Source organism: Tachyglossus aculeatus, unplaced genomic scaffold, assembly GCF_015852505.1.
Source record: "Tachyglossus aculeatus isolate mTacAcu1 unplaced genomic scaffold, mTacAcu1.pri scaffold_148_arrow_ctg1, whole genome shotgun sequence".
Lineage (NCBI taxonomy): Eukaryota > Metazoa > Chordata > Mammalia > Monotremata > Tachyglossidae > Tachyglossus > Tachyglossus aculeatus.
In genome coordinates this window covers 40772-65787 of record NW_024044871.1, presented here as the reverse complement: position 1 = coordinate 65787, position 25016 = coordinate 40772, and the positions used below count along the sequence as shown (strand labels likewise).

General features: G+C 48.1%; 2 protein-coding genes across 2 annotated transcripts; both read right to left on the bottom strand.

Moving 5' to 3' along the window:
* Window positions 1–3148: 3148 nt before the first annotated feature.
* On the bottom strand, window positions 3149–9195 carry LOC119923137 (olfactory receptor 14A16-like; the record flags this gene model as incomplete). The annotated part of the gene is made up of 3 exons (XM_038742662.1): window positions 3149–3513; window positions 7325–7334; window positions 8338–9195. Coding segments are annotated over 3 exons (1233 nt in total), but the record flags the coding sequence as incomplete, so codon positions are not given.
* Window positions 9196–20640: 11445 nt separating this feature from the next.
* On the bottom strand, window positions 20641–23304 carry LOC119923136 (olfactory receptor 2G3-like). The gene is made up of 2 exons (XM_038742661.1): window positions 22648–23304; window positions 20641–20709 (listed from the first exon to the last, which is right to left on the bottom strand). The coding sequence occupies exons 1-2, from the start codon at window positions 23302–23304 to the stop codon at window positions 20641–20643; spliced, it is 726 nt and encodes a 241-aa protein (XP_038598589.1).
* Between the last annotated feature and the right edge of the window lie 1712 nt (window positions 23305–25016).

Genomic DNA, 25016 nt, shown 5'->3' with positions numbered 1-25016 from the left:
CCAAAACCTGCCGGTCTCACCTATGCAACATCGCGAAGATCTGCCTTTTCCTCTCCATCCAAACCGCTACCTTGCTGGTTCAATCACTCATCCTATCCCGACTGGGTTACTGTATCAGCCTACTCTCTGATCTCTCATCCTCCTGTCTCTCCCCACTTCAGTTTATACTTCACGCTGCTGCCCGGATAATCTTTGTGCAGAAACGCTGTGGACGTATTACTCCCCTCCTCCAAAATCCCCAGTGGCTGCCTGTCAACCTACGCATCAAGTAAAAATTCCTCACTCTTGGCTTCAAGGCTTTCCATCACCTCGCCTCCTCCTACCTCACCTCTCTTCTCGCCTTCTACAGCCCAGCCCGCACCCTCCGCTCCTCGGCTGCTAAGCTCCTCACTGTACCTCGTTCTTACCTGTCCCGCCATCGACCCCCAGCCCACGTCCTCCCCCTGGCCTGGAATGCCCTCCCTCTGCATACCCGCCAAGCTAGCTCTCTTCCTCCCTCCAAAGCCATACTGAGAGCTCACCTCCTCCAGACGGTCTTCCCAGACTGAGCCCCCTTCTTCCTCTCCCCCTTCTTCCCCTCCCCATCCCCCACCTTACCTCCTTTCCCTCCCCATAGCACCTGTATATATGTTTGTACAGATTTTTTACTCTATTTATTTTACTCGTACATATTTACTATTCTATTTATTTTGTTAATGATGTGCATCTAGCTTTATTTCTATTTGTTCTGACGACTTAACATCTGCCCACGTGTTTTGTTTTATTGTCTGTCTCCCTCTTCTAGACTGTGAGCCCGTTGTTGGATAGGGACCGTCTCTATATGTTGCCGACTAGTACTTTCCAAGTGCTTAGTACAGTGCTCTGCACAGAGTAAGCGCTCAATAAATACGATTGAATGAATGAATGAATGAATGAAAGAGGATGGTCCTGGGAGCCTAGGGAACCATGGTCTTAATCTTCGCTCCACCACTTATCTGCTGGGCGACCTCGGGCAAGTCACTGAACTTTTCTGTTCCTCGGTTCCCTCATCTGTAAATGCGGTTTATGAAGATGAACCCCATGTAGGACGGGGACACTGTCCAATCCAACTATCTCGTATCTACTCCAGTACTGAGTATGGTGTTTGGACATGGTCAAAGCACTTAACAAACACCACCATTACTATTATTAAGAAAGAACAGGAAGATTCCTGTTTTTTCCTGGGCAGATATTGAAATTCCCCTTCCCTGCCCCTCACCTTTCCCCTGCTTCTTTCTGGAGTCATCGGGCCCGTCCTGGGCTGGGGAGGATCGACCTCTGCTGAGAGAGAGGACTCTCCTTCTCGTCAGTCCTGGACGCGGGTGGTGGTGACAGGAAGGTCTAGGCGAGGGGTGAAAGCTGTCAGGATCCTCCCTCCCCCTCTGGGCCCTCCGGCTTGCTGCGTCATCCCCTCAGACGACGGCCGGGTTATTTCCTGGGGGATTCGCCATGGGAGGACGGGCCTGGGGATCCGCTGAGACGGCTGACCATCCGGTAATCTCGGAAGGCCGGGATCGTGGACTCACTGTGGTCTTGGTCCTCACAATCTCCTCACAACCTAAATAACTGCCCATTCCCATGTGGTTCCCACTCTGGGACTCCTTCCTAGTATGACGTCAATGAGCTAATGATCACTCACCTGAATGGAAACTCGTAATAATAATATTAATAATGATGGTATTTGTTAAGTACTTCCTATGTGCCAGGCACTGTTCTGAGCGCTGAGGTAGTTACGAGGTCATTAAGTTATTCCACGTGGGGCTCACCGTCTTCATTCCCATTTGACAGATGAGGCAACTGATGCCCAGAGAAGTTAAGTGACTTGCCCAAAGTCACACAGCTGATGAGTGGTGGAGTTGGAATTAGAACCCACGACCTCTGACTCCCAAACCCGGGCTCTTTCCAGTAAGCCACACTGCTTCTCCAGAATAATGAGAATAATAATGAGAATATAATAATAATAATGATAATGATAATAATGAATAATGACCCCAGAATAATGAGGCTGGGGTCCCAGGCTTACCAGCCACACCCTGCCAAATCTGTTTTGCTTGGGATATCTATCGCTAATCTGATGACATCGGCCAAGGCCGAGGGAGGAAGCTAGGAAAAGCAGCGTGGCTCAGTGGATAGAGCACGGGCTTGGGAGTCAGAGGTCATGGGTTCTTATCCCGACTCCACCACTCGTCAGCTGTGTGACTTCGGGCAAATCCCGATGCACTTGGATACCAACAATCTCCCTCATCGTTCTTATATATGTATCATTTCACTATATTGTTTTTCCCCACCTGCATTTTGTTTCAGTGTTCAAGTCCACCTACCTCTAGATTATTAACTCTTTGAGAACAGGGCTCACGCCTACTAACTCTAATCATACTTTTTCATAAGCTTAGTATAGTGCTCTGCAGAGAGTAACCACTCAATAAATACTCCTGAATGGTTGATTGGAATTCAGACCAGGTGTATTCAGTTTTAAGCATCTGCGGGGACTGTCATGTGCAGGTGGGTGCTAGGAACCGACTGGATTTTGAAGAAATAATCATTCATTCATTCAATCCATCGTATTTATTGAGTGCTTATTGGGTACCTTGCATTTTTCCCATGCAAATCTAACCGGGATCGAGGGAAGATCTCTAAATCCTGATCATGAAGAAGGGCCTTCTCAGCCACAGCAGCATGCATTGGAATACCTTCTCTGTCGGGACTCTGTCTTTAAAGCCGGAGGACGGCTGTAAATCTGGACAAGTCCGTGGACAATGCCTCTGACAAAGGCTGGGATCATTGGCACGACTTTTTATGCCAGAGAGGGAGCTGGGAGAGTGAACCGTTTAGGACCCTCCCCAGGGCAGACTTCAATCTTTATTCCTCAGGCTGTAGATGAGGGGGTTGAGGATGTGGGGCACAACGGTGTAGAACGTGGATGGCGGCAGATCAAGCGTCGAGGGGGAGTCCGAAGGCTGTTTGAGATAGGTGGAAGACGCGGTAGAGAAAAAAGCAATGACGTCGGCGAGATGAGGCAAGCAGGTCGTGAAGGCTTTGGTCCGGCCCTCGGTGGCTGGCATCCTCAGCGCGGCCCAGAAAATGCGGATATACTAGATGATGATGAACACGATGCAGACGACGGCTACCACTACCCCTGGATCACGTCCGTGGCGACGTGTTCCTCGGAGCAGGAGATCTTGAGCTGAGTAGGGACGTCACAGAAGAACTGGGAGATGACGTTGTACCCGCAGAAGGACATGGAGAAGGTCGAACATGAAAACAAGGCCTCAATCAGTCCTCCTATGAGCCAGGGTGCGGCGGCTATCTTCCCACAGGCCACTCGATCCATGATGACCTCGTAACGCAGGGGGAGCCAGATGGCGGCGTAGTGGTAGTAGGACATCACCTTGAGGACGAAATCCTCAGAACCCACAAAGAAGATCCACAGAAAGAGCTGAGCGATGCAGCCTAGGAAGGCTATGGAGTTATTATTGTTCAAGAAGTGTGGATGAACTTGGAGACGATGACGGAGATGAGGCCGAGGTCAAGGACGGACAGGTTCCCGAGGAAGAAGTACATGGAGGTGTGGAGGTGCCGGTCAAGGATGGTGACGTCGACGATGAGGAGATTCCAGATAGACCAGTAGGAACAGCACGGCGTGGACCAGCTGCAGCTCCTGGACCTCCGATATTCCCAGGAGCAGGAATTCTGTCTTCATGGTGACACAGGCCATTTTCTGGGAATTGACACTGACTGCCTAAGGACATTTAGAAAAGAGAAGGAGATTCAAATGGGGACGAGAATGATTCAGAGAAAAGTGTATAGAGAAGGAGAAAATATTTGTGTTGGAGGGAAATCTCAGATTTTTAGGTTTTTCATGGTATTTGTTAAGTTCTTACTATGTACCAAGCACTGCATTAAGCGTTAGGGAAGCTAGAAACTAATCACACGGTTCATCTCCCTTAGTTCACCTGCCTTTGATCAGGCCAGCGCAGAAACCATTCCTGTTTCTTAGGTGTCTATTCCACTTGCAAATATCTGCAAGGATTGCAGTCACATAATTCCACATCTTTTGAGAAGCAGCACAGCCTAGAGGAAAGAGCTCAGACCTGGGAATCAGAGGATCTGTCTTTTAATCCCCGCTCTGCCATTTACCTGCTTTGTGACCTTGGGCAAGTCACTTCACTTCTCTGGGCCTCAGTTCCCACATTTGCAAAATGGCGATTCAGTTCTCCCTCCTATTTAGACTGTGGGGTCCATGAGGGGCCTGATTAACTTGTATCTACCCCAGCACTTAGTACAGTGCTTACTACGTAGTATGTGCTTAGAAATACCATTAGTATCATTATTATTATGATTATTCTTAAATCTCTTCCTATACCTTTATTCCCATTCAATAGCTCCTTGATCTTTCACATCTATTTTCCTCAACGTCTACTTCCTAACATATTCTTTTAATTCTTTCCCTTCTAGAGCCCGTTGTTCGATAAGAACTGTCTCTATATGTTGCCGACTTGTACTTACCAAGCACTTAGTATTAGTGTTCCCTGGTCAATTTTCTAGCTGTGCTTCACTCTTATTACTCCCATGTCTCTCCCCTCTCTCGGGCTGGTCCCCATCTTAGAACTCCCACCCCTTCAAATAATAATTTCAGTATGTTTTAAGCACTTACTATGTGTGAGCCACTGTACTAAGTGCTGGGGCGGATACGGGCAAATCGGGCTGATCTCACGCGGGGCTCATAGTCTCAACCTCCATTTTCAAGTTGAGGTAACTGAGGCCCAGAGAAATGAAGTTACTTGCCCGAAGTCACGCAGCAGACAAGTAGCGAAGCCGGGATTAGAACCCATGACCTTCTGACTCCCAGACCCGTGATTTATCCATTCCATCATGCTGCTACTCCTGACAGACCACACTCCTCCCACATTCCAATTCCCGAACAAAAGCCATTCTCCTCCAATGAGCTTTTCCCTGTTAACTGTCAGGCAGACAAACCCATCCACCATCTCTACCCATCATGGACCCGACTGGTACTCCTCCTTGGCATGTATAGGGTTTTACTCTATTGCACAGCCAACTCTCTAGATTGCTCAGCTGTAAATACTTCTATGTATATCTCCCCTTTCCCTTACTTTTATTAATTATGTCTCCCCCTTTTGATGGTACTTGTTCAGCACTTGCGATGTGAAAAGCATTGTTCTATGAGCTGGGGGGATACGAGGTGACCAGGTTGTCCCACATGGGGTTCACAGTCTTAATCCCCATTTTACAGATGAGGGAACTGAGGTACAGATAAGTTAAGTGACTTGCCAAAGTCACACAGATGATAATTGACGGAGCCATGATTTGAACCCATAACCTCTGACTCCAAAGCCCGTGCTCTTTCCACTGAGCCACGCTGACAAGCTTTTTCATGGCTTTTTTAAGCGTTTACTATGTGCAAAGCACTGTTCTAAGCGTGAAGGTAACATGCCTACCAGCGCTGCTCTTTTGTATTCTCCCAAGTGCTTAGAACAGTGCTCTTCCCCCAGTCAGCGCTCAATAAATGTCATTGATTGATTGATTGATCAGTCTCAGCTCTTTGTGGGCAGAAAACGTGTCAATACTGGTCTTTTGCTTCCCATGGGCCAACACTTAATTATGACTTCTTCCTTATCCCTCAACCAGTCTTAAACCAGAAGACAACCTTAATTAATCAATGACAATTATTGAGCATTTACATTGCAGAACACTGTACTAAGCACTTGGGAGAGTTCAATAAAACATGGTTGGCAGACAACTTACCTTCCCACAATCCATGGTATTTATTGAGCGCTTACTGTGTGCAGAGCACTGAACTAAGTAGCTGGGAGAGTACAACGGATTTGCTAGACACGTTCCCTGCCCACATTCAATCGGTCGATAGTATTTATTGAGTGCTTACTGTGTGCAGAGCACTGTACTGAGCGCTTGGGGGAGGACAATGCAACAGAATTGGTAGATGTTTTCCCTACCCACAATGAGCTCTCAGTCTAGAGACCAGTTCATTTCTATCACTCACCCTAGGCTCAAACCTGCCCCTTTTCCTTACTTTACAATTTGCAAATTGGTAAGATACCTAGAATAGTTCATAAGCACTATAATAAAAATATATATAAATGTATGATATAGACAATATAATAACAATAATTGTGGTATTTTATAAACACGTACTATATGTCAAGCATTATATTAAGTCTTGGGGTAGATACGAGATAATCTGGTCCTTTTAGGGCCCCCAGTCCCAGTATGAGAGAGAACTGATGTTGAATCTCCATTTTGCTCCTACTGTATGCCAAGCACTGGGATAGGCATGTTGGACACAGTATCTGGTCTGCTTGAAGCTTACAGTCTAAGAGAGAGGGAGAGCAAAAATGATATCCTTGCCTTTGAGGAGTTTATAATATAATGGATTGTTGGATCTCTGCCCACAGTGTATGAATTAATCAACGATATCTGGTGAGCACTTACCGGGTATTAGGCACTGTACTAAGCACTCAGCAGATAAGGAAACTGGAGCAAAGAGAGATTAAGCGGCTTTCCCGAGGTCACACAGCAGGCCAGTGGCAGAGATGGGGGACTTCTGAGTCTCAGATCTTGGCTCTTTCCATTGACTACTGATTGGTGGCTGAGCTCCCCTCATTCACAAAGATCCCTGCCCCGTCATCTGGCCCTGGTGGGAATACTAGCTGGAATGGTTCATCTTTCCTCAGGGACGTAACATGAAAGAATAGGAGGAATTCTAACTTTGATCCTCTTATTCTAGGTTTACATTGAAATTCCCTTCCCTGGCCCTCACCTTTCCCCTGCTCCTCTCCGGAGTCACCGGGATTGTCCTGGGCTGCGGTGCACCGACCTCTGCTGAGAGAGAGACTCACTTCATCTCGTCAGTCCTGGACACTAGTGGGGGTGACAGGAAGGTCTGGGTGAGGGGCGAAGGCTGTCAGAATCCTCCTCCACCTTCTCCGCTCTCCCGCTGGCTGTGCCATCCCCTCAGATGAAAGCCAGGTTATTTCCGGGGGGACTCCCCGTGGGAGGACGGATGGGCCCGGGGCTCCGCTGAGACGGCTGACCGTCCGGGAATCTAGGAAGGCCAGGATCGTGGGTTCTCTGTGGTCCCGGCCCCCACAACCTAAATACCTGCCCAGTCCCACGTGGTCTGGGCAAGCGCTTAGTACAGTGCTCTGCACATAGTAAGTGCTCAATAAATACGACTGATGATGACGATGGTCCCCACTCTAGGACTTCTTCCTAGAACAACCTCAACGGACTCATCATTCTCTTTCCATGATTAATAAAATCTTACCTTTACAACTCTGGGGATTGGAGAGATATCGTCGTAGGGAGAACAGTCACTCTAGCCCATTTGGTTAGTCATGGTTGAATCCAATATTCAGATTGGCTTGGCAATAACAAAAAGAAAAGGACCCCAAGATTTCATTCCAGTTTTGACACTGAATGACTGGAGGTCGCAGGCACCTGTAACGTTTTTGAAAAATGTACGCTCCTTGTGTGTAAAGAAAGTCTTCTGTTGTACTTCAATTTGATTGATTGTATTAATACTTAAATATTGAAGTATATTATACAATAAATAACAATAGTAACAACAGTAAGAGTAGGAGGAGAAATCAGAATGGTTTTTATTGTGTGAAAACTGAGAGCATTAAGTGGTTGGAAAAAATTCAACCTCTTCTCCTGCTCCTGGCTTCTGGGGCAGATTTAAGCGTCAGAATTAAGTCTAAAACACCCTTCGGCAGCTAACTCTTCAATTTTCTTTAATGGCATTTGTTAAGCACTTACTATGTACCAGGCACTGTATTAACCACTGGGATAGATGCAAGATAATCAGGTTGGACACAGTCCATGTCCCACATGGGGCCCACAGTATTCATCTCCATTTTAGAGATGAGGGAATTGCGGCTCAGAGATGTGAGGTGACTTGCCCAAGCTTACACAGCAGACAAGTGGCAGAGCTAGGAATAGAACTCAGATCTTTCAGACTCCCAGGCCCGGGTTCTACCCTCTGCTGGTGATGAGTAAATGGGGTGAATCCAAGTGCAGGGATCCGTCCCCAGGCATGGGAAGTAGATTTAAATACCAGTCAAGAACAGCTGGATAAACACTCTTCTACCAAACTAGACAAAGCCATCGTTAATAGGCATCCAGAAAAAGTCTCTGACGACATATATCTCAGATCTTTGCAGGCCGCCCAAGTCTGTATAGGGTCAATCCACGGGGAGAGAAATAACAGGGTCAGAGCGTGAAGTGAAATTTTCTATCTGCGGAGAAAAGACTCCCAACAAGGACCATCCGCATTGCCATCTTCATGTCCCTGTTCCTCAGGCTGTAGATGAGGGGGTTCAGGGCAGGAGGCACCACGGTGTAGAACACGGACACCAGCAGGTCCAGAGCTGAAGAAGAATCTGAGGTTGGATGTAAGGTACCAAAGGCAGCCGAGGTGAAAAACACGGTCGTGACGACGAGGTGGGGCAAGCAGGTGGAGAAGGCTTTGGCCCGGCCCTCGGAGGCCGGCATCCTCAGCACTGCCCGGAATATGCACACGTATGAGATGACGATGGAGATGAAGCAGGAAACACCCGAAAGGAACCCAGTGACTTCGATCATATCGATGAAGAGGTGTGTTTCAGAGCAGGAGAGTTGGACCATGGAGGCGATATCGCAGAAGAACTGTTGGATCAGGATGGACCCGCAAAAGGGTAGGGAGAGCGTCCGAGGGGATAATAGCAGTGCAAACAGCCCCCCTCCGAGCCATGAGGCGGCCGCCATTTTCCCACAGGTCCCTCGGTCCATGAGGACCTCGTAGCGCAGAGGGAGGCAAATGGCGGCGTAGCGGTCGTGGGACATCGCCGTGAGGAGGAACAGCTCGGACGAGGCAAACAGGAGCACTGAGAAGAGCTGGGTGGCGCAGCCCAGGAAGGAAATGGATCTCTTGTTGGTCAAGGAATTGTGGATGGATTTGGGGACGGTGACGGAGATGTAGCAGAGGTCGAGGACGGACAGGTTCCTGAGGAAGAAGTACATGGGGGTGTGGAGGCGCCGGTCGAGGACGGTGACGGCAACGATGAGAAGATTCCCCGCCAGGGCCGCCAGGTAGACCAGGAGGAATAGCGCGGCGTGGAGCAGCTGCAGCTCCCGGACCTCTGAGAATCCCAGTAGGAGGAAATCCCTCATCACCGTGAGGTTGACCATTTCCCAATTATTGTCTAGACCACCTACAAAAACAATGAAGAGGAAGCTATTTCAGAACCTCAACAGACAATGACAGTCATATCAATCCATCAAGTGTATTTATTGAGTACTTACTTTATCCAGAGTACTATATACTAAGCGACTGGGAGAGTGTAATAGAGCCGAGTTGGCAGAAATGTTTGCTGCCCACGAGGAGCTTACAGGTTAGAGGGAGAGACACATTAAAATAAATTTCACATATGTACATATGTTCTGTGGGGATGAGGGTGGGGAGAATAAGGGGTGCAAATCCAAGTGCAAGGGCAAGGCAGAAAGTAGAGAAAGTCGGGAAAATGAGGGCTTAATCGGGGAGGGTCTCTTGGAGGAGATGTGATTTTAAGAAATCTCTGAAAATGGGCAGAGCGATGGTCTGTCAGAGTAGACGGCGAGGTCTAGTGGAAAGAGCAAAGGCCTGAGAGACAGAAGGACCTGGGTTCCAGTCCACACTCTGCCACTTGTCTTCTGTATGAACTTGTGCAAATCACTTCATTCATTCATTCATTCATTCAATGGTATTTGTTGAGTGCTTTAGGTCTACAGAGCACTGTAATAAGCGCTTGGAAAGCAAAATTCGGCAACAAAGAGAGACAATCCCTACCCAACAATGGGCTTACGGTCTAGAAGGGGGAGACATAGCACAAAACAAAACAAGTAGACAGGCGTCAATTCCATCAAAATAAACAGAATTAGATATATACACAGCATTAATAAAATAAATGGAATAACAAATTTGTAGAAATATTCACAAGTGCTTGTGGGGAGGAGAAGGGGGTACAGCAGAGGGAGCGAGTAAGGGCGATTGGGGAGGGGAGGAGGAGCAGAGGAAAAGGGGGCTCAGTCTGGGAAGGCCTCCTGGAGGAAATGAGTTCTCAGTAGGGTTTTGAAAAGAGAAAGAGTTAGTTAATTAGTTAGTCAACTAGTTCGGCAGGTGCTAGGAGGGAGGGCATTCCAGGCCAGGGGCAGGACGTGGGCCAGGTTTCGAAGGCGGGGAAGGTGAGAACGGGGCACAGAGAGGAGGTTAGGGGTGGAAGATGAACTGAGTGTGCGGGCTGGGCTGGAGAAAGAGAGAAGGAATGTGAGGTGGGGGGGAGGGAATGGAGAGCTCTGAAAGCAATAGTGAGGAGTTTATGCTTCATGTGAGGATTGATAGGCAACCACTGGAGATTTTTGAGGAAGGGAGTGACATGCCCAGAGCACGTCTGTAGAAAGATAATCCAGGCAGCAGAATGAAGTATAGACTGAAGCTGGGAGGGACAGGAGACTGGGAGATCAGAGAGAAGGCTGATGCAGTAATCCAGTGGGGATAGGATGAGAGGTTGAACCAGCAAGGTAGCGGTTTGGATGGATAGGAAAGGGCAGATCTTGGTGATGTTGTGGAGGTGATACCGGCAGATTTTGGTGCAGGTTTTGGTGTTGGATTGGACGTGTGGGGTGAATGGGATAGTAGAGTCAAGGAAGACAGCAAGGTTACGGGCTTGTGAGACGAGAGGGACGGTAGTGCTACAGTGATCAGGGAGAGGTCAGGATTTGGGTAATTTCACTTCTCTGTGCCTCGGTTCCCTCATCATTAATTTGGAGATTAAGCCCATGAGCCCCACGTGGAGCAGGAACTGTGCCCAACCTGATAACCTTGTATCTACCCCAGCGCTCATAATGGTGCTGCCAAATATAAGTATTATTATTATTATTGTTATTATTATTATTATTATTATTATTATTATTATTATTATTATACGAAGAGGGGGGGAGTTCCAGTCCAATGGAAGGCCATGGGCCGGGGTCAGTAGTAGGATAGATGAGACCAAAATACAGTGAGTAGGTTGCTTCTAGATGAACCAGATGTGTGGACTGGGTGACCGTGAGAAGCTGTCCCCTTAACCTTCACTGTTCAGACAGAAGGAAAGCAAAATCAATCAGTCGATCTGATATCTTGACCACTTACTACGTGCAGAGTGCTGTGCTGAGCACAATGAAATAAATGATCCCTCACCAGATGTGGTCTCCTGTTTCATGGCAAATCTGTGGTAGGAGAGCCTTTTCTCTCCCATGTGAGCTTAACCTCATCTAGTTGTCAGTGACGGCCCTCTCAAAGAACCGTGTCTAATGTAGCCAACTTTGTTCTCTTCCTCAGAACTGAGCACGGTGCTCTTCTGAAAGCTGGTACTTAGTAAACACCGCTGAGACGGCAGACGTTACCAGCTCTGACCATGTTTCCCCACTCCTCAAGAACCTCCAGTGGTTGTCCGCCCACCTCTGCGTCAAACAGAAACTCCTCACCATCATCTTTAAAGCTGTCAATCCCCTCTCCCCGTCCTATCTCACCTCACTACTCTCCTACTACAAGCCAGCCCGCACCCTTGCTCATCTAAGGCCACCTTATTCACCGTATCTCCATCTCCTCTCTCCGGCCAACGACATCTCGTCCACGACCCGTAGCCTGACTGGAATTTCCTACCTCTTCATAGTCGACAGACGTTCACTCTCCCCACCTTCAAATCCTTATTAAAATCACATCTCCTCCAAGAGGCCTTCCCCAACTAATTCCTGATTTCCTCCTCTCACACTCCCTTCCGTGTCGCCCATCACTTCAATCTGCCCCCTTTATTCGCCGCTCTTTCCATCCCAAGGCACTTATTTGTACAGCCATAATTTATGTATTTCTATTTATGTTTGTTTCCCATTCTAGACTCTAAGCTCGTTACGTGCAGGGAACATGTCTGCCAGTCTTATATTTTACTCTCCCAAGAACTTAGTACGGTGCTCTCCACACAGTAAATGCTCGATAGATATGATAGATTGGCCACCCAGATCGTTTGTCACCGATCCATCCCCGTCCATCCCCGCCACCCACCGAGTAGATCCAGGGGATGGAAAGCCATGGAGACGCCGTAGGGAGAATTCTGTTTTAGGCATGGAGGCGTGAGGAGATTCTAGTTCTCCGTCACCGCCGGCTCCCCTGTAAGACCACCTACCCATCCGTGTTCTCACCGGCCCAGACTCACTGGTCAACCGGGAGAAAGCGGGCTCTGGTATCTGTCGTCCTTCAACCAACGCCCGTCCCCTCAGCTCCCGGACGTCAGCCGCGGGAGGATCGCGGGAGGTGTGCAGGGTCCTGGCTCTTCTGACTTCCAGCTGGGAAAATATCGGGCCTTCGGTGAAGCCGGGCCTTTCCGGAAAAGTTCCCTGCCTGACTCCCCCATCGGGGACAGGTCATACATTGGGCTGAGTGACCTCATTATGTCCTGTTCAGGCCTGGCTCCCTCGGGGGTCCGGCGCCTCTTTGAAGCTTGGGGAGCTTGGGTGGGTAGTTGCCCCGCCTCGCGTGACAACCCCACTGGGAACCGTGTGAGCCGTCTCACTGGGGTGCGTCTCACGGGGAGAACCTCCAGAGGAACTGCAGAGGCGTCCATCTTGGTTTTTTGTCAGTAGTCCACCGGTTTTATCCGCTTCAATGTTGTGGGGTGGCCACTTTTAATTGGTTTCGTTGTCCCGGTCCTCCCTCCTCCAGATCTTACTTTAACCCTCTCACTCTTGATCCCACTTCCTAACCTCCCTGCCCTGTCTAGGACTACTCTCCTTCTGTCAATTGCCACTCCCTCACTTCTCCCCACCCTCCTACACACAGCTCCATTCACTGTTCTCCATTAGCCCCTCTGCCGCTCCTGCATCCATTCATTATTATTATTATTGCCATTATTATGGTTCTTGTTAAGCACTTACTACGTGCCATGCAGTGTTCTAAGTGCTGGGGTAGATACAAGTGAGCCTGGTTTGACACAGTCCCTATACCACTAAGGGTTTACAATCTTCATCCCCATTTGATAGATGAGTTAACTGAGGCACAGAGAAGTGAAGTGACTCATCCAAGGTCACACAGCATTAACGTCTTCATTGCCGTGAAAATTTAGGTTGGTTCAGGAACATCCAAGTGCAGGAAGGTAGAGACTTCCTGCTGTCTCTCGGGGTTATTTACACCTGACTTTCAAGGTCGTGGCTGGAGTCAGACATTCAGATCCAATCAGCTGTCGGGAGACCGTGGCTCAGTGGCAAGAACCCTGGCTTGGAAGTCAGAGGGAGTGAGTTGTAATCTCTCCTCCGCCACTGGTCTGCTGTATGGCCTTGGGTAAGCCACTTCACTTCTCTGGGCTTCAGTTACCTCTTCTGTAAACTGGGGATAAAGACTGTGAATCCCACGTGGGACAACCTGAATACCTTATACCTACCCCAGCGCTTAGAACAGTGCTTGGCACATAGTAAGCGCTTACCAAATGCCATTATTGTTCTTCTCGATATTATTATGATCCTGTTCCATAGAATCCTTCCCTGATTCACAACCTCATAGTCATGACAACCTAGCTGGCTGCCTTATCACTGAGGTATTCAATTCTAACACTCACTGTATATCTTTAACTCCGCATAGGATGCACTGTTACACTGACGGCACAACTCTTCCAAGGGGGCTTCCCCGGCTAATCCCTCATTTCCTTTTCTTCCACCCTTTTCTGCGTCCCCATGATTTACTCCCTTTTTCACCCGCCCAGTCCCAGAACACATATGTACATATCGGTAATATATATATTGATATTAATATCTGTCTCCCATTCTCGACTATAATTTCGTTTTGGGAGGGAATGTGTCTGTTATACTCTCCCAAGTGCTTAGTACAACAAACAAAAAAAGTAGAGGGGTGCCAATACCATCAAAATAGATAAATATAATTTTAAATATATACACATCATTAAAAAATAAAATAACAAATATTTACAAATATACACAAGTGCTGTGGGGAACAGACAGGGATAGAGCGGGGGGGGGGGGGAGTAGGGACGATGGGGAGGGGAGGAGGAGCAGAGAAAATGTGGGGACTCAGTCTGGGAAGGCCTCCTAGAGGAGGTGAACTCTCAGTAGGGTTTTGAACAGGGGAAGAGAGATAGTTTGGCGGATGGGACGAGTGAGGGCATTCCAGGCCAAGAGGTAGGACGTGGGCCAGGGGTCGACGGTGGGACACGGGAGAACGAGGCTCAGTGAGGAGGTTAGTTGTGGCAAAGGAGCGGAGTGAGTGGGCTGGGCTGGAGAAGGATAGACGGGAAGTGAGATGGGGGGCAAGGGGATGGAGAGCTTAGAAAACAATAGCGAGGAGTTTTTGCTTCATGTGAAGATTAATAGGCAACCACTGGAGATTTTTGAGGAGGGGGTGACATGCCCTGAGCGTTTCTGTAGAAAGGTAATCCAGGCAGCAGAGTGAAGTATAGACTGAAGCGGAGAAAGACAGGAGGATAGGAGATAAGAAAGGAGGCTGATGCAGTAATCCAGTAGGGATAGGATAAGAGATTGAACCAACAAGGTTTCTGTTTGGATGTAGAGGAAAGGGCAGATCTTGGCGATGTTGTGAAAGTGAGACCGGCAGGTTTTGGTGACGGATTGAATGTGTGGGGTGAATGAGAGAGCAGAGATAAGGATGACATCAAGGTTGCGGGCTTGTGAGATGGGAAGTGACGGGAAAGTCAGGGAGAGGACAGGGTTGGGGAGGGAAGGTAAGGAGCTCAGTGTTGGACATTCTATTTATTTTATTTTGTTAGTATGCTTGGTTTTGTTCTCTGTCTCCCCCTTTTAGACTGTGAGCCCACTGTTGGGTAGGGACTGTCTCTATATGTTGCCAACTTGTACTTCCCAAGCGCTTAGTACAGTGCTCTGCACACAGTAAGTGCTCAATAAATACGATTGATTGATTGACACGTTGAGTTTTATGTGGCGGGCAGACGTCCAGATGGAGGAGAAACGAGACTGGAGGGAGGGAGAGAGAACAGGGGAGATGTAGATTTGCGTGTCATCTGCGTGGAAGCCGTGGGAGTGATTGAGTTCACCAAAGAGTGAGTATAGATGGAGAACAGAAAGGGAGCAAGAACTGACCCTTGAGGAACCCCTACAGGTAGGGGATGGAAGGGAGAGAAAATGTCCACGAAGGAGACCGAGAATGAGTGGCCAGATAGATATGAGGAGAATCAGGGGAGGACCGAGTCCATGAAACCAAGGTTGGATAACGTGTTGAGGAGAAGGGGGTGGTCCATAGTGTCAAAATCAGCTGGATTGAAGTGGGGAGAGACAAGAGGATGGGAGATCAGAGAGAAGGCTGATGCGGTAGTCCAGACGAGATAGGATGAGAGCTTGATCGATCAGGGTAGCGGTTTGGATGGAGAGGAAAGGGCGGATCTTGGCAATGTTGCGGAGCTGAGACCGGCAGCTTTTGGTGACGGCTTGGATGTGAGGGGTGAAAGAGAGGATGAAACCAAGGTTTGGAGCTTGTGAGACGGGAAGGATGGTAGTGTCGTCAACAGAGATGGGAAAGTCAGGGAGAGGGCAGGGTTTGGGAGGGAAGACAAGGAGTTCAGTCTTGGACATGTTGAGTTTTAGGTGGCAGGCAGACATCTAGATGGAGATGTCCTGAAGGCAGGAGGAGATGCGAGCCTGGAGAGAGGGGGAGAGAGCAGGGACAGAAATGTAGATCTGGGTGTCATCAGCGTAGGGATCATAGTTGAAGCCGTGGGAGCGAATGAGGTCACCAAGGGAGTGAGTGTAGATCGAGAACAGAAGGGGACCAAGCACTGAACCTTGGGGAACCCCCACAGGAAGGGGATGGGAGGGGGAGGAGGAACCTGCAAAAGAGACTGAGAATGAACGACTGGAGAGATAAGAGGAGAACCAGGAGAGGACAGAGTCTGTGAAGCCAAGGTCAGATAGCGTGTTTAGGAGAAGGGGGTGGTCCACAGTGTCGAAGGCAGCTGAGAGGTCGAGCAGGATTAGGATAGAGTATGAGCCATTGGATTTGGCAAGCAGGAGGTCATTGGTGACCTTTGAGAGGGCAGTTTCCGTGGAATGTAGGGGACTGAAGCCAGACTGGAGGGGGTCGAGGAGAGAGTTGGTGTTGAGGAATTCGAGGCAGCACGTGTAGACAACTCGTTCAAGTAGTTTGGAAAGTAATGGTAGGAGGGATACGGGGCAATAACTAGAAGGTGAGGTGGGGTCAAGAGAGGGTTTTTTTAGGATGGGAGAGACATGGGCATGTTTGAAGGCAGAGGGGAAGGAACCAGTGGAGAGTGAGCGGTTGAAGATGGAAGTTAAGGAGAGGGGAAGGGATGGAGCGAGAGATTTCATGAGATGAGAGGGAATGGGGTCAGAAGCACAGGTGGCCGGAGTAGCACTTGAGAGGAGGGAGGAGAGCTCCTCTGAGGATACTGCTGGGAAGGATGGGAGAGTAGCAGAGAGTGTTGAGAGCCGGGGGGTTGGAGAAGGTGGGGTCAGACCTGGTGGATTTAATTTTGTTAATGAAGTAGGAGGCCAGATCGTTGAAGATGAGGGAAGGAGGAGGGGGAGGAACCGGGGGCCTGAGAAGGGAGTTGAATGTATGGAAGCACTGGCGGGGATGATGGGCATGGGTGTCAGTAAGGGAGGAGAAATAGTTTTATCTGGCATAGGAGAGGGCTGAGTTAAGGCAGGAAAGGATAAACTTGAAGTGAACGAGTTTGGCATGGTGTTTAGACTTTCATCAGCAGCGTTCGGCAGCTCGAACATAAGAGCGAAGGAGGTGGACAGTGGCAGTGATCCAGGGCTGTGGGTTAGTGGTACGAGAGCGGCGAAGGGAAAGGGGAGTGAGTGAGTCTAGCTGAGTAGAAAGGGTAGAGTTGAGAACAGTAATCTGATCAACAAGACTGGGTGGACAGGAGAGGGAGGCGAGGCGGGGTGTGAGGTGCTCATAAAGATGGATGGGGTCAAGAGAGCGGAGAGCTCTGTGAGGGAATAATATGGATTTACAGGGGAAAGGAGTGTGAGTGAGGAGGCAGGTGAGAAGATTATGATTAGAGAGAGGGATTTCCGAGTTGGTGAGGGTGGACACAGTGCAACGATAGGAGATGATGAGGTCGAGGGTATGACCAAGTTGGTGAGTGGGTGAGGTGGGGTTGAGCAAGAGGTATTCTACTGCCCAGGTCTTTCTCATGAATTTCTAGGCGGGAATGGAGATGACCCTGCGGACCGTCAGGTCCCACGCCGGCTTCGTGGCCATCTGCCGCCCCAGTGCTATGACACCATCCTGTACCACAGGGCCTGGGCCTCCATGCTCGCTGCGTCCTGGCTCAGCAGCGGTCTGAACGTCTCCCTCTACACCACCAGTGTCTTGACCCTGTCCTTCCGTGGCCCCAATGTCGCCCACCAGTTCTTCTGCGACGGCCCCTAGTTGCTGAGGCCCACCTGCACCTCTAGCCAAGGCGCCGAAAATCTGAGTTTAGCCACTACCGTCAGCTTACCCTTCTTCTGCTTCGTGCCCATCGTGGTCTAGTACGCGCCCATCTTCCGGACAGTGCTGAGGATTCCGGCCGCCAAAGGCCGGGCCAAAGCCTTCTCCATCTGCCTGCCCCACCTCGCCATCATCACCCTTTTCTTCACTTCCGGCTCCTCTGCCTACCTGAAGCCGATATACGACTCCCCCTCGACACTGGACCTGCTGTTGTCCGAGTTCTACTTTGTGGTGCCGCCCACCTTCAAACCCCACAACTACAGCCTAAGGAACCAGGACGTGAAGGCCGCCATGGAAAAACTTTTAAGGCAGAAACCGTCCCAGGGAGCTTGCCTTTAGATTGTCAACTCCTTGGGAGCGGGCGTGCCGTCGATGGACGATGTTCTGGCATAAAAATAGTAATAATTAATAATTATGGTATTCGTTAATCGCTTACCGTGTGCCAAGCATTCTTCTAAGCGCTAGGGCAAGTACAAGGTAATCAGGTTGCCCCACGTGGGGCTCACAGTCTTAATCCCCGTTTTACAGATGAGGTCACTGATGCACAGAGAAATTAGATGAGTTGCCCAAGATCACACAGCAGGCAAGTGGCGGAATCGGGATTAGAACCCACGTCCTCTGACTCCCAAGCCCGGGCTCTTTCGGCTGCTTCTCATGAAATTCATTCATTCAGTCGTATTTATTGAGCACTTACTCTGTGCAGAGCACTGGACTAAGGGCTTGGAAAGTACAATTCGGCAACAGATAGAGACAATCCCTACCCAACAACGGGCTCACCTCAACAGATTTCCAGGGAGCTTTGATGAACCTTGGGCAAGTCACTTCACTTCTCCGTGCCTCGGTTACCTCATCTGTAAAATAGGAAGGAAAGCAGCGAGCCCCACGTGAGACCAAACCATCTGGTTTTTATCACAGCACTTAGTACAGTGCCTGGCACATAGTAAGTGCTTACAGATATCATTAAAAAAAATCTATTGCACATTAAAAGTACCTTTTGCACTCTAAACCATCAGGGTATTATTGAGCAGGGAACAGGCGCTAAGCTGTCTTCTCTGTTTTCCAGTTGCTTTGTGAGTCTTGATGAGAGGTGGAAATTCTGATACCGTGGGAAGAAGCACAGTCTTGCATGTCCGCAGGGTTCAAAGGGAATCAGAAAGGGAGCGGATTTGTTCATGGGCTGGAAAAGCAGCAATCCATCAGTTAATCAATTGTATTTATTGAATGCTTACTGCACGCAACTAAGCACTTGGAAGAGTACAATATCATCATCATCATCAATCCTATTTATTGAGCGCTTACTATGTGCAGAGCACTGTACTAAGCGCTTGGGAAGTACAAGCTGGCAACATATAGAGACAGTCCCTACCCAACAGTGGGCTCACAGTACCTAAAAGGGGGAGACAGAGAACAAAACCAAACATACTAACAAAATAAAATAAATAGAATAGATATGTACAAGTAAAATAAATAAATAAATAAATAAATAGAGTAATAACTATGTACAAACATACATATATACAGGTGCTGTGGGGAAGGGAAGGAGGTAAGAAGAGGGGGATCGAGAGGGGGACGAGGGGGAGAGGAAGGAAGGGGCTCAGTCTGGGAAGGCCTTCTGGAGGAGGTGAGCTCTCAATAGGGCCTTGAAGGGAGGAAGAGAGCTAGTTTGGCGGATGGGCAGAGGGAGGGCATTCCAGGCCCGGGGCATGACGTGGGCCGGGGGTCGATGGCGGGACAGGCGAGAACGAGGTACGGTGAGGAGATTAGCGGCAGAGGAGCGGAGGGTGCGGGGTGGGCTGTAGAAGGAGAGAAGGGAGGTGAGGTAGGAGGAGGCGAGGTGATGGATAGCCTTGAAGCCCAGGGTGAGGAGTTTCTGCCTGATGCGCAGATTGATTGGTAGCCACTGGAGATATGACATATCACAATATGATATGATATGATATGACATATCACAATATAATATGATATGATATGACATATCACAATATGACAGAGTTGATAGACTTGTTTCCTTCCCACAAACAAGAGCCTGGTGGAAAGAATATAGCCCTGGGAGTCCGAATCAGTCAGTTGGATTTACTGAGTGCTCACTGTGTGCAGAGCACTGTACTAAGCGCTTATGAGAGTCCAATATAACAGCAAACAGACACTTTCTCTGCCAGATCTGGATCCTAATTCTGCCTCCACCACTTGTCTGCTGGGTGGTCTTGGGGAAGTCATTTAACTTCTCTGTTCCTCGGTTTCCTCATTTGTAGAACAGGGATTCAATGTCTTTCCTCCCTCCCCCTTAGACCGTGAGCTCCCTGTAGGGGGAGAGGAATGGTGTTTGACCTGATTACCGTGTATCTACCCCAATGCTCAGCACAGTGCTTGGCTGAGTGCTTAACAAACACATTTATTATCTTCCCTGACATCAAAACCCTTGTGGTCCCAGTCTTTTGCTTACCGATCTTTATGACCCAGCAGCAGCATGGCACAGTGGATAGAGACCGTGCCTGGGAGTCAGAAGGTCCTGGGTTCTAATCTCCACTCTGCCACTTGTCTGATGTGTGACCTTGGACAAATCACTTCACTTCTCTGTGCCTCTGTTACCTTATCTGTAAAGCGGGGATTAAGACTGTGAGCCCCACATGGGACAGGAACTGTGTCTAACCCGATTTGATTGTATCCACCCCAGAGCTTAGTACAGTACTTGGCAAATAGTAAGCACTTAACAAATACCATCATTATTATTATGACCCATAATCATTAACCTTTTGTTGACCTCCTACATTCCACTTCTTACCAATGGGTCACACATGCTTGGGGGACAGAGGCCGGGATTTTTAAAATTTTATTTATTAAGTGCTTAGTATGTGTCAAACACTCTTCTTAGAGCTTGGGTAGATATGAGTCTATTAGGTTGGACACAATCTCTATCCCATATGAGGCTCAGTCTAAATAGGAGGGAGAACGGGAGAAATAAAGCACAGAGAAGTGAAGTGACTTGCCCAAGGTCAGACAGAAGACAAATGGCGAAGCTGGGATGAGAACCCAGGTCCTCTGTTACCCTGGCCTGGGCTCTTTCCACTAGGGCACGCTGCTTCTCATGATAAAACCTCAAGAAAGGAAATGACTATCAAATCCCCATTGACACAGGAGTCATTTGGGTCCACCTATTAGGAAACATTTCTAGCAACTAGCAGGTTTATTTCAAAAGAACACATTGATTTAGGGCTGAGATCAATATTTCAATTTTCAGGATTGAGAACAGCTTAAGTGCAAATGAACTGCTATCTCTCCATCATTGAAACTTTAGTCCATTGATCAAATCACCTGTAAATAAGACACACAAAATAATGGAACAGGTCGGTCCTATGAACACTATTATTATTATCATCATCGTTAATAAGAAGAATAGTAATATTTACTATTTACCAGCACTTAGGACAGTGCTTGACACATAGTAAGTGCTCAACAAAAACCATTAAAAATTACCTGGCTCTTACTATGTGCTAAACTCTGGGGTAAATACAAGGTTATGAGATTAGAAATGGTCCGTGACTCACACGGGGTTCACAAAATCTATCTTAAACCATTTTACAGATGAAGAAACTGTGGCCCAGTAAGGGAAAATGACATGCTTAAGGTCACACAGTAGACCAGAGACTTGAACAAGGGTCTCTTGAATCTCATGACCACTAGGCACACTATCAATCAATCAATCAACGGTATTTATTGAGCGCTTACTGTGCTCAGAGCACTGTACTAATTACTCGGGAAAGTCCAATGGAACAGAATTCCTACTATTCTCTGTCGTACTATTTCTACCCTTTCATTGAGTCTCACCTCTAGCAGGTCTTTCCAGGATATTCACCTCGATAGCTACATTTTTAATAATAATAACAATAATGATGACATTTGTTAAGTGCTTACTATGTACCAAGCACTGTTGAAGCGCTGATCATTTTACCGATCATTTACTGATCATTTTACTGCTAAGCATCATTTTACCGAATGATGGCATATAATAACCTCATCCAGGCTTACCTACTGTAATCAATCAACGATCAATAATATTTACTGAGCACTTATTGTGCGCAGAGCACTGTACTAAGCACTTGGGGAAGTACAATACAACAGAGGTGGTAGACACATTCCTTAGCCACAACGAGCTAAGAATCTTCAGGCAAAAAATTGACTGCAGAAAGGGGAAATAGTAGAAAATTAAGAGTATTTATGGTAATCAGTTAATCATATTTATTGAGCGCTTACTGAGTGAACAACACTGTACTATGCGCTTGGGAGAATACAATAAAACAAAGTTGGTAGACATATTCTCTCCTAACACCAAGCTTACAATCCAAAAGGGGAGACAGACATTAATCTATCCCTCAATTGTATTTATTGAATGATTACTGGGTGCAAAGCACTGTACTAAGCACTTGGGAAAATACAATATAACAGACACGTTTCCTGCCCACAAGGAGCCTGCCGTCTAGATGGGGAAGCAGGCATTGATCACGGCGAAGGTGTGAAAGTTGATTAACACACATCTTGTAGCATAGTGCCTCATCAATGGATACATACAGCTCTGAGTGTAATTCAGGATACGAATCTTAGGATTCCTTGGATTTGTGCCCCCGGGGGTATTTTAGAGAAGCAGCTGGGCCTAGCGGAGAGAACATGGTCCTGGGAGTCAGAGAACCTGAGTTCTAATACTGGCTCTGCCACTTACGGTCAGTGTGACCTTAGCCAACTCATTTAACTTCTCTATGTCTCAGTTCCCTCGATACCTGCTCTTCCTCCTACTCAGACTGTGAGCCCCATGTGGGACCCAACGCTTAGTTCAGTACTAGGCACGTGGTAAGCGCTTAACGGATACCACAATTATTCTCACTGTCCGATTTTTGTCCAGATATCTGTTTTTCTTCCGTGAAGAGTTGTCTGTTTTAGCTGCTAACTTTCCCACGCTTCTCCAAAACTCTAGACCAATATGATTCAAGTTGTTAGCCCTTTTCTGAACTCTGGTCTTTTCCCAGAATCCTCCTCACCGCCCCCTTCACGTCCTTGTTCCTCAGGGTGTAGATGAGCAGGTTGAGGGTGGAGGTGACCATGGTGTAGAAGAGGGTCAGGAACTTGTCCAAAGTCCCGGAGAAGGAGCTGTTGGGCCAGATGTAGACCACGGTGTTGGACCCGTAGAAGAGAGTGACCACCAGGAGGTGGGATCCGCAGGTGCCCAGGGCCTTCCTCCAGACTCGGATGGACTTGATCCTCAGTACGGCCCGGACGATGGATCCATAGGAGACCGTGATCAGGCTCAAGGGCAGGAGAATCAGAACCAGAATGCCCACGAAGAGTTGGACCTCATTGGCCCAGACGTCCACACAGGCTAGCTTGAGCATGGCGGACATCTCGGAGAAGAAGTGGGGAAGTCGTCGGTGTCCGCAGCGGGGCAGGTGGAAGATGACGGTGGCCTGAATCGCGGTGTCCCCCACCCAGCTCAGCCAGGCTAATCCCACCGGTGTCCAGCAGAGCCGCGGGTGCATGACGGTAGTGTAGTGAAAGGGTCGGCAGACGGCGGCGTTATGGTCCAAGGCCATGATGTCCAGAAGGATGCGCTCCAAGGCCAGGAAGACATAGAGCTGCACTGCACAACCGACCACGGTAATGGTCTTGGAGGGGCCCTGGAGGTTCCACAGAGGCTGGGGGATGATGCTGGTAGTGAAGCAGGGGTTCACGAGGAAGAGGTCAGACAGGAAGAAGTACATGGGCCTATGGCGGGTCAACAAAATGATGGCGGTGTTGCCCACCAGGGTTAGGAGGTAAAAGATCAGACAACCACGAAAAGGATCTTCTCTAACTGGGGCTGAACATAGATACCCACCAAGACAAAGCCCTCCCCAGAAGTATCATTAGGCATCGTCCTCGTCCTTGTAGGAAAAGCGAGGGAGGCAGGGAGAGAGAGAGGTTGAGAGAAAGATGGAGAGGGGAAGAGAGGAAGGAGGAGAGAAAAAATAAGAGAGTGAGGGAGAGAAATCAATCAATCAATCGTATCTATTGAGTGCTTACTGTGTGCACAGCACTGTACTAAGCACTTGGGAAGTACAAGTTGGCAACATATAGAGACAGTCCCTACCCAACAGTGGGCTCACAGTTTAGAAGGGGGAGACAGAGAACAAAACCAAACATATTAACAAAATAAAATAAATAGAATAGATATGTACAAGTAAAATAAATAAATAAATAGAGTAATAAATATGTACAAATATATATATATATATATATATATATATATATATATATATATATACAGAGAAAGAAGAGTGAGGAGGCAGGGAGAAAGAGAGAGGAGGATGGAAAAAGAGAGTGGGAAAGAGGAAAAGGAGGGGAAATGAGAGAGGGGGAGTGAGGGAAAGAGAGAGGAAGAGAAAAAGTGGGAAAGAGAGTGAGGGAAAGCGAGTCCAAGGGAGAGAAAAAGTGAGAGGGGAAGAGAGAAAGAGAGAAAGGAGTGAGTGAGTGTGAAGAGAGAAAAAGCAAGAGAAAAAGTGAGGGAAAGCGAGTGCAAGGGCGAGAAAAGACAAGACTGAGAGAGAGAGAGAGAAAAAGATCATAAGGGGGAGAAAAAACCAGAGAGCAAGGGAGAGTGAAAGGGAGAGAAAAAGAAAGAGGGAGTAAATCGAAGGAGTAGGAGAAAAAGGTGCAAGAATGAGAGGAAAAGAAAAATAAGAGTGAAGGGAAAAACATAAAGGAGAGAAAAAGCAAGAGAGAGGGAGTGAGGGAAAGCAAGTGAGAGGGAGAAAAAGTACTAGAGAGTGAGGGAAAGGGCCTTGGGCAAGTCACTTAACTTCTCTGTGCCTCAGTTGCCTCATCTGTAAAATGGGGATTGACTGTGAGCCCCCAGTGGGACAACCTGTTCACCTTGTAGCCTCCCCAGTGCTTTGCACATAGTAAGTGCTTAATAAATGCCATTATATTATTATTATTATTATTATTATTACCCCAGTGCTTAGAACAGTACTTGACACATGGGGAATGCTTAATAAACAATAAATAAATAAAAATAAACAAATAAACGAGCATGCAGTCTAGAGATGCATGGAGACTGGTTCCTTTCAGGAAAAATGTATATTTTATGGTATATGTTTAGCACTTACTATGTGCCCGGCGTTATACTAAGCGCTGGGGTAGATTCAAGCTAATCAAGTTGGGCACAGTCCCTGTCCCACATGGGGCTCACAGTCTTAATCCCCATTTTACAGTTGAAGTCACTGAGGCACAGAGAAACCAAGTGACTTGTCCAAGGCAGACAGTAGACAAGCGTCAGAGTCGGGATTAGAACCCAGGTCCTTCTGGCTCCCAGTCCCGGGCTCTTTCCAATAGGCCACACTGCTTCTCCACTGTGGCCGGTAAACCCCACACCAAACACTTTTCCTGACAACCTGACAACGGATAGAATGGCACATAAAATTCTCACATACCG